The sequence below is a fragment of the Olea europaea genome, chromosome 3 (assembly GCF_002742605.1).
Source record: "Olea europaea var. sylvestris chromosome 3, O_europaea_v1, whole genome shotgun sequence".
Classification (NCBI taxonomy): Eukaryota; Viridiplantae; Streptophyta; class Magnoliopsida; order Lamiales; family Oleaceae; genus Olea; species Olea europaea.
Genome location: NC_036239.1, coordinates 11,187,626 through 11,198,210, shown reverse-complemented (window position 1 = coordinate 11,198,210; position 10,585 = coordinate 11,187,626). Strand labels below are relative to the sequence as shown.

General features: G+C 38.3%; 1 protein-coding gene across 1 annotated transcript; it reads right to left on the bottom strand.

The window, feature by feature from the left end:
* Positions 1-4,472: 4,472 nt before the first annotated feature.
* On the bottom strand, positions 4,473-5,240 carry LOC111378407. Its single transcript, XM_023001602.1, has 2 exons — positions 4,927-5,240; positions 4,473-4,578 (listed from the first exon to the last, which is right to left on the bottom strand). Exons 1-2 carry the CDS (start codon positions 5,238-5,240, stop codon positions 4,473-4,475), a joined length of 420 nt encoding a protein of 139 aa, XP_022857370.1.
* Between the last annotated feature and the right edge of the window lie 5,345 nt (positions 5,241-10,585).

The following is a 10,585-nucleotide window of genomic DNA, read 5'->3' as shown; positions in this document are numbered from 1 at the left end:
GTTTGGAACATTAGGAGCTAGTGGTAGGGGTTGAGCTTGGTTCGGGTTTTGCCTGCCTAGGTCTTTAACCGCTCGGAGGAGGTCTCTTATCAAGTTTTGGTTTGCACGGGCCATTTCCTTTAGACAAAACATATGGTTCTTATTAGTTTCATTCCTCGAATACTAAAGCAAAGAAGATAGTATTTTATCTCTTGACATAAGGAAAGCTATTGCAAAAATTTAAATCTAATCCCTATAAGTTCTAGGATCTTCTTTGGTAGAGCTTCATCTTCGGAGGAGTCTTCCGCCTCAGGTCCGGACTCTATGTCCATCTCAACCTGTGGCTCAGGCTCAGGATCATTCTCTAAATCATCCTTGGGTTCTTCTTCGGGATCTTCTTCCTCAGTCAAAGGTTCCTCCTTAGGCTCCTTATGGATTACATCATCCCACAAATCAATCAGGGCATGGCAATACCTCTCAAACTCGAACAGGTTTGGGTTGCCTTCTAACATTTCATCTCTAACCGTGACTCCCATATCTCCCTATTGAGGTGGGAGGGAGTGTATGATGTCATTTATGGCCTCAATATGCGTGATCTCCATTCCAGCATTAACCGCCATCATACATCTCTCATAGATGTCATACACATGTTCGCTAAGCGGTTGGGTCAGATCAGTTACATAGTTTTCATAGAAATGAATAGCAATTCTACGGTTCAATGCTTCTCTATATGCCCTATCCGTTCTATGAGCCATATCTGTTGCATTTTCACATACATCATACTTTTTCTTTGCTTAGAGAAAACATACAAATATTTAAACTTTCATATCATGCAATTCCCTTTAAGCCCTTAGCTTTTGCCCAAGTCCATTACGTATCTTTAAATAACACATCTCTAAATCATATCAAAGTATCATAACATAAACATAATTATTAACTTTAAACATGAACATACCTGGACCATAGGATGGGATTGATGGATGGATGCACAATGCCATGGAATACCTTAAACTTTTCATTTTCCTTTTGTTTTTAAAAAAAAAAAACATACTTAGTCTACAAAATCGGCTAAACCTTGCTTTGATACCACGCTGTAACGCCCCGACCCCTAGTGGACCGGAACGTTACTTACTTTACTTAGCTTAACCGGTGGTTTAGTAACAAGTGTATACGTTTTAGCAGAAACTTACATCTTCGGATAATAATTTAAATAACAATACTTCAAATACTTTAAACAAAAATACTGAATCATTTTTCAAAACAACAAAATGTAATTTATTTGAAAAAAGCATAACTTGTTCTCGCATTCTGCATTATTCAAAACTTTAAAGAAATAACATTGGAAAACATTCCATAAAAATAAATCCAAATCACTTATTCACCGGATTTCCATGGGCTCGTTGCATCACTCTCCATCTTCTCTTCCATCCATGCCCGAGGTAGAATTTCTTCAATCTGTAGGGATAGGATTAAGCCTGTGAGTTGAAAAACTCAATAGGTGTCATAGGTGCATTCGTGATCAAGCTATACATTTCAAAACATTAACTTTATAACTTTTCATATATGCTGTACCCGGAGGCACCATTTGACATGAAGGGGTATGCCATACCCGAGGGCACCATTTGGCATATGAACATTTCTTCAACATAGAGGGGTATGTCGTACCGGAGTACCATTTGGTATACAAACATTAACATGAATCGAAACTTATAACTTAACACGATTAAACACATTGCACCTTTACCTACCTTGATTGATGCTTTTGAAACTTTGAAAACTTGGATTGAAAACTTCGGTGAAACTAGGACGTTGAAAGAAATGCACTCCTTGGATGTTTGAAAACCGTTGAGAATTGATACTTGAAAACACTTCTTAAACTTCTAGGAAAAATAGTTTTCCTCTCTCTCTTTTTCTCTTTTGAAAACTCTTTCTTTAGTATGTAAAAGCTCTTGCTTTTGGAGTGAGAAAAAAATAAGTGAAATGAGGTCTCTATTTATAGGTAAATATCCCATAACTTAAAGCAAATGAAGGGTCAAATTTCATTTAAGAGTGAAAACATGGGTGCCATTTAAGTTTGAGGTTAAATGCTTCAATTTAGTGGGATTTTTATTGCCAAAAACGTGGGTGGCCCTTTGAAAAAATAATTGATGAAAATAAATATTTAAATTCTAGAGAAAAACGAGAATTTTCATTTCAAGCAGTTTCGGTCGACCGGTTGTAGTCCGGTTGACACTGCATAGTTTTCAGTGTTTCTATCATAACTTCTTCTCTCGATATCCGATTGAGGTAATTGAAAGTGCGTTGGAAAGCTTTCTCAAAGAGCTACAACTTTTATTTAGATATCATTTTCCAAATTGAATGTTTCCTATGTCAAAAATGGGTCTCAAATGAAACTAAAAATCTGAAGTATACTTTAGTCATCCAATATTCATGTCTTAGTGCCACTAAGGTGTCTAGAATTATTTGGGGTTCTACACATAGAATCCCCTTTCCTAGGGTCATTTGTAAGTTCCTATCCTTATAGGGACAAGCTCCTACTCAGTTATACCCCAACGGGTGGTGAACGTTAGTTGCCACTCTTATCCTATGGCATAAATTATGGAGCCCCGAGTTAACCGTAGAGCAATTTAACTCCCCGCTATATATATATATATATATATATATATATGTATAATTTTTTTTCTCTCTCACCTTTCACTATCACATTTGCAGTTTATAAGAAGGCAGTCTTGACCCCTATAACTCAGAGAAGGGTTGAGGCATTTAGGGCTTGCCTAAGAGAGATAGGTCCCGCAAGTTCGTCATTTTCGTTTTGCAACTTATCTAGGCGAGGCTATTTCAGCTAGTGACTCCAACCTCATCAATAGTCGGAGCATCTTAGTGTATCTTTCTTTTTTCTAGCTTCTTACAATAAGGATTGATTTCTTATGGAACTCCATAACTGCAATCTTGATTTCAATAATAAATTTTTTTTATATTCATAGATTATGACTCAGACATGCTGGGCTATAAGGCACCAAAGGTGGCTATTACCAAAGTGAAGAAGAGGGTGGCAGCTCCAGTTGAGGATGTAATTTATTTAGCTGAGGTCGAGGTCGCCCCACTGATGCCAAATCATTCTGGGGGTCCTCCAGCCAAGACCCCCACTAAAGTCTTGTTTTCGAGGAGCTCGTCCCCGGTAAAGCTCCTGTAGAGGTTATCACCTGCATTATCTCCCTTCTCTACTACTATTGCTGCCAGCTTTTTGAGGTCATAAGAAACATGTCCAGATCGACAATGGCCTAATGCAGATGCTTAGCGGGCTCCCATCTTGATATTGTTCTTGACATTCTTCGGCACCATTCCCTTAAAGAAAAATTATTGTTGGCTGCTTCCTCCTCTTTGTAACTCAGGGAATCTCTTCTTTAGAAGCTAGAACGATAGGGAACAACATTTCCTAGATGAGATGTTAGTTGGTGAGTACATCAGCTTAGCCCCATGGTTACTGTTCATTCCTGTACATGTCATCTGTGGCAGATAAGGTGATTTCTTAAGCTTTAACTTGCATATTTTATAATATTTGGGCCTTTTTCGGGCGTGACTTTAGGTTTTATTTGTGTCGGATTAGGTGAAGGTAGAGTTTGATAAGGACGCTCGAAGCCAAAAACCAAGCCTTAAGCTTCTATGAGAGCATCGATGTAGAGAGGTAAGGTTATCTGAGAAGGAGAAAAAGTATGAGGACCGCCTTAATAAGATGGATGTCGAGTTGGATGCGAAGTTGGTCTCAGAGTCCTTGATGGATGATAATAAGGCGTTGCAAATATGGGGGAGAAAGTCAACCAACGACTATGATGGAGAAGAAGAAGACTGAGGATGAGGGCTGATGAGGTTGATAAGAGGGCAAATGAGGCAGTTAAGAGGGTAGAAGAGGCTTAGGCTAATGCAGCCAAGGCTGTAGACCTCTAGAGGGCCTCTCCTAAGTTTGATACTCTAGCCCAGGATGTGTATTTCGTAGCTCTGGAAGAGCTTAGAAGCACATAGATAGAGAGAGGCTCGATTTTGATGGTGCCTTATTGGTGGAGTCTTTCGAGGAGTAGAAAAAAGAGCTTCATAAGCTGTCGGAGGTAGTGGGAGTTCGTATCTCCCCTATTGAATGTTTTGAAATTATTAGTCCTGAATTTTGTAAAAAATTATATTTATTATTTTTTCGTACTATTCGTTACTTAATGGCTTTGTATTTATTATTTTACTTTGGTCTTCACAAAAATGGCTTAGTTTGGTTCATATTATCATAGGCAAAACTCCCATCTACTCTCTTCGATGGGAAAGTTGTCTAAGTGTTATAGCACATACAATCAGTTTGATTTGTGATAGAGCAAGGCTTCAATGGCTCTGCGATAGGAAAATTGTCTAAGTTTTGAAGTACATACAACATTAGTTCAGCTTGCTGTAGAGCAAGGCTTCAATGGTCCTGCGATAGGAGAATCATCTTAAGTGTTGCAGCACATGGAACCTTAGTTCGGCTTGCTGGAGAGCAAGGCTTCAATGGCTCCTGCGATAGGAGAATCATCTAAGTGTTGCAGCACATGGAACCTTAGTTCGGCTTGCTGTAGAGCAAGGCTTCAATGACTCTTGTGATATAAGAGTCGTCTTAGTGTTGCAGCAAATGCAACCTTAGTTCGGCTTACTATAGTGCTTAAGGGTGCAATAATAGTTTTATTATAGTTGTTTGTAGGAAGCTTTACATATTATAGTGGATTCTCTCTTCTATTGATATTAGTTCCTTAGATGCTCGGCGTTCCAGGGATGAAGTAGAGGTCTTCCTTCCATATTTTCTAGTTCATAGGCTCCTCTAGGTAGTAATTTTCCCTCCCAATTCGGTCCCAGGAATCCTAATCAGATCTCCTTTGTGGCGAGGAAAACTTTTCGCAATATGAGGAAACCCATATCGAATTCTCGTTTCCTCACCTTCTAGTTGTAATACTTTGCATTGCGTTGTTTATAATAGCATTTTCGAGTTCAGCCCCATTTCTCACTTCTTTCACCAAGTCTAGCTCTTTGTGAAGGGACTTTTCATTTTCAATTTTGTTGTAGGCTGATGTGTAGAATGATGGAATCCCAATCTCCAATGGGATCATAGCTTCTACCTTGGAGGATATTGAATATGGGGTTTCTCTCGTGCTGCTTCTTGTTGTAGTATGGTAAGACCACATCACGCTAGGGAGTTCTTCAACCCATCCTCCCTTAAGAGTATCAAATTTGGTGTTCAATGTGTGTGTCATGATCTTGTTAATTGCCTTGACCTGGCTGTTTGCTTGTAGTTGGTTTGGTGTAGAAAAATATTTTTTGATACCGAACTCTTCACAAAAGTTTGCAAGACTGGCGTTGTTGAACTATTTCCTATTGTCAATCACGATAGATTGAGGTATTCCAAACTGACATATGATGAATTTTCATATGAAGTCAGTAGTTTTTTGTTTGATAATCTTAAGAAATGGTTCTGCTTTAACCGACTTAGTGAAGTAGTCAACTATAACGATGACGCATTTAGCTCTTCCTCTTCTTATGTGCATAGGACCAATTAGGTTGACCCTCCACTTTGCAAATGGCTAGGGAGTAAATACAAAGTTAAGCTCTTGTGGAGATGCTTTGATGAGGAGAGAGAGACGTTAGCACTTATTGTACTTCCTCACAAATTCAAGTGCATCTCGTCTCATTGTGGACTAGAAGTACCTTTGGCCCGCAATTTTGTGGGCCAAAGACTGTCAACCGGATTATGCCTTCATGTACCTCTTGTAGATCATAAAGTGCTTCTTCATCATTTAATAATGATAAGTGCATTTTTATGCACTTATATGACTCACGAACATGACTAAATCACAAGCAAAATGTTTGAATTGTGGCTTAAATTCGTTTAATTCTTGGATTGTTGGGAATATTGATGGACATGATGGAATTCACTAGAAAAAGGAACGAAAAGGACCAAAACGAATCAAAGTGATAGCTTAGAGACCAAAGCACAAATATCGAAAAGTTGAACTGAATGAGCAATCGAAGTTTTGATCGAGCAAAGTACTAATTGCAGGATTAAATTGGTCGAAGAGACGAGAAGATGGAAGAAACAAGGCCAAAATGGAAAGGAGGAAAATTCAAGGACTAAATTGATCATCTTCAAAAAAGGTATAAGCCATCGTAGGGTCCAATAGGGGATAGAAATATACTTCTATGCTTTGCATGAATTGTTAATCGCTCATAAAACTACATGCATTCTTATTTATATGCATCAGTCATAGAGATATAGGTTGGTGGTATATAAGAATATGTTCGATATTGCTCAAAAGAGTGTGTTGGATATATTTGTGAGCATTGATTTGTTATTAATCCAATCGTGTTGTCAGGTTGTAAAATTAGGGTTTAAGTGATCATTACATAGGAATTAGTGATCCTAGTGCGATTTAATTTCCGTAAGTAAAATCAATTCACGTTCCAATCATCATATTGCATTTAAATTCATTTAGATACATCATATTGTGCCTTTAAAACATTCAGTAGTCATCATAGCAAAACTAGGGTTTTCCATAATTAGAATTTGTGAAATTAGGGTTTTCTTAGGTTAAAGCTTTGATTTTGATAATTTCATTCCGGTTAAGGCTACGATAAATAAAGCTGAACTATTCAATCTCTGTGGGACGATACTCGGAACTCTAAATTCCACTTTATTACTTGTTAACGAGCCGTACACGTACGGTGTATTAAATCGAAAGAAAATATTTCGTGAACAAATTTTTGGTGCCGTTGCCGGGGATTGAATAGTAGTTTAATTTTATTTACATTGGCACTAATTCAAACATAAATTTTTGCAAATTTTTGTTATTTCATTTTATTTTCATTTATTTTGTTAATTGTTTCATTTTAGCATCTAAGCACTACTATTGATTATTTTCGCAAATTTGCATGTTAAGGTCTACTGAAAGAGACTTGATCCTAGCCGATCTAGAAATCGAACAAACTCTACATCGAAGGCAGTGAGAAAATAGAGAGGCACAACAACAAATGGCTAACATACGAAACAATCTAATTTTTCAGGCCAATGAAGAAGGGACAGTAGATGAAGGAAATATACTCGTAGGAGATTTTATGACCCCTCTGATAATTCAAAGCTAGTCAAGCATAGTGTATCCACCGTTTGGGCAGCCTAAGACCAATGTGATTTAACTATTTCAAAACGGTCATCAATTGTATGGAAGGACTGAAGAGAATCCACACACTCATGTTTCTCACTTTTTGGAGATGTACCAATACTTCAGATATCAAAGAATCTCGGATGATGCAATCAGATTAAGGCTGTTCCCACATAGACTTCGCAACAAGGCAATCGAATGGCTAGATTCGCAACCAATCGTAAGCATCACTACATGGAATGATCTAGCTCAGAAATTCTGCACCAAGTTCTTTTTACCCGCCAAGATTGCAAAGCTCAGGCATGACATAACTGTCTTTCATCAGGGCAACTCAGAGAACTTCGAGGAAGCCTGAAATAGGATTAAGAATATGCTGTAGAAGTGTCCACATCATGGGATTAGCAAAGGACTCCAAGTCCAATACTTTTATGCGGGCTTGCTTCCAACCTTTAAAAGCATGGTTGACTCATCATTAAATGGAACACTGTTCACAAAGACAATTGATGAAGCACTGAAGCTTTTTGAGACTATGGCTACTACATCAGCTATGTGGACATCGAAATGAGTAGTTCAAAATAGGTCACCGGGAGTTTATGAAGTGGATGTTTATTCTGCCTTGCCTGCAAAAATTGATTCATTATTTCATTAGTTGGAAAACATGTCACAATTAGCTAACGCAACACAGTTGAAGAAGGCCAATTGTAAGGAATGTGAAGCCGAACATGTAACGGTTGAATGCCCAATCTTGATACAAGGAATAGTTAGGTAGATTTTGCTCGGTGGAGACAATGACAGTAAAATAACACATTTGGGAAAACATACAATTCAAGTTGGAAAAAGCACCGAGATTTTTCTTGGAGCAATCAAAACCAGAATAGGCCATAGGGTCAGTATTAGCAGTTTGATGAAAAGCCTCAACTAGAAGAGATGTTTAGTAAATTTATGGAGAAGACCAACCTGTACATGAGGACAATAATTAATTCATGAGGAAAATTGAAGCCACTCTTCAAGATCAGAATGCAGCCATCAAAAATCTAGAAACTCAAATGGGACAGATGGCAGTTACTTTAACTGGAAGAGCACCAGGTAGTTTGCCAAGTAACATCGAAAGAGCATGCTAAGGCAACCACAACTAGAAGTATAAAGCAGCTACTTGAGATACATGTAAAAAGGCCAGGTGTAAATAGAGAATCAAAATCTCTTGCGATTAAAGAGACCATAGAGCATGACGAGTAGATAAAAGAATCTACCCTAATTGAAGAATTTAGCAAATCATAGGATAAGGTAAACGTTAACCCTCATGAGCCTCCCATACCTTTCCCACAGAGGCTAAAGAAGCAGAAGTTGGAACAACAATACAAGAAATTTCTAGAAGTTTTCAAGAACCTCCATCTCAATATTTCGCTAGTCGATGCACTCTTCCAGATGCTTAGTTATGCAAAGTTCCTAAAGGACATACTATCAAATAAATACAAACTAGGGGATCACAAGACAGTGATCCTAACAAAGGAGTGCAGGGCAAGAATTCAAAAAAAGCTCCCACGGAAATTGAAAGATCCAGGAAGTTTTGTTGTTCCTTGCACGATTGGTGAAGTTTATTTTGATAAAGCTTTATGTGATCTTGGTGCAAGTATTAATTTAATGCCTCTATGTGTTTTCAGGAAACTCGGCTTGGGAGAGGTTAAGGCGACTATAGTGACACTGCAACAAGCTAATTGGTCATTACCACATCCTAGGGGTATAATAGAGGACGTGCCTGTCAAAATTGAAAAATTCATATTCTCCATGGATTTCCTAATCTCAGATACAGAAGTATCGGACATCCCATTTATACTTGGTAGACTATTCTTGGCAACAGGGAGAGCTTTGATCGACATTCAGAATGGGCAGTTGATTTTGAGACTAATAGAAGAGCAGATCTCGTTTAATGTCTTCAAGGCAATGAAACTACCTACAGAGTTAGACAGCTGATTCCAAATCGATGTGATTGATAAGGTAGTTCAAGACTCATTTTTGCTCCACAATCTATCAGATGCCTATGAAGCTTGCATTGCACACTCTCAGTCAACGCAGTCCGATTTAGTGGAAATTGAAACATGTGCAAGGTTTTTGGATACTAACGCACCGTACACATGCCGAAGGCATTTTGAGGAGCTTAAGGCAGGACCCACAAAACCACTACCATCCATTTAGCAGCCACCGAAATTAGAACTCAAGCAGCTACCACCCCACCTCAGATATGCTTACTTGGGGGAGTCTTATACACTCATGGTCATCATCTCAAACATAGTCAGTGAAGTGGAAGAAGAGAAACTGCTTTGGGTGCTAAGGGAAAATAAAATAACAATTGGATGAACTATAACAGATATAAAAGGGATCAGCACTTCACTTTGCACGCAAAAGATTCTTATGGAAGAAAATTTTCGACCAACAATAGAGAGTCAAAGGATGTTGAACCCAAATATGAAGGAAGTGGTCAGAGCAGAGATACCCAAACTTCTAGATGCTGGAATTATATATTTGATATTGGACAGTGTATGGACTAGCCTAGTTCAAGTGGTACCGAATAAAGGTGGAATCATATTAGTGCCAAATGAGAAGAATGAGCTGATACCGACCAGAACAGTGACAGGATGGAGTGTTTGCATCGATTATCACAAACTCAACGCAGCTACAAGAAAAGATCACTTTCCCTTCCTTTTATTGATCAAATGTTGGAGAGATTGGCAGACACTCACATTACTATTTTCTTGATGGGTATTTAGGGTAAAATCAGATACCAGTGTCACAAGATGATCAGGAGAAAACAACCTTCACTTGTCGCTATGGTACTTTTGCTTATCGCAGGATGCCTTTTGGCCCTTGCAACATCCCTGCCACATTTCAACAATGTAGATGGCTATTTTCTCAGACATGGTAGAGAAGTTTATAGAAATATTCATGGATGATTTCTCGATCTTTGGGTCTTCATTTGACGAGTGCTTGGAACACTTGAATCTAGTATTACAAAGATACACGGAAACTAATTTAGTATTAAACTGGAAAAAATGCCACTTCATGGTGCTAGAAGGGATTGTACTTGGGCATCGGGACTTAACAAAAGAAATTCAGGTGGATAAAGTAAAAATTCAGGTCATTGAGAAGTTACCATTGCTAACATCAATAAAAGGGATTCGCAGTTTCTTGGAGCATGCCGGGTTTTACAGGAGATTTATCAAGGATTTTCAAAAATCACTAAGCTACTATGCAATCTATTGATAAAGGATGTGTCGTTTGAGTTTAATGAGGAATGCCTGACAGCTTTCAACACTTTGAAGGAGAAACTCACATCAGCACCGGTAATTGTAGCACCAGATTGAGAACTGCCTTTTAAACTAATGTGTGACGCCAGTGATCACGCCGTGGGTACAGTATTGGGACAGCGAAGAAACAAAGTGTTTCATGTG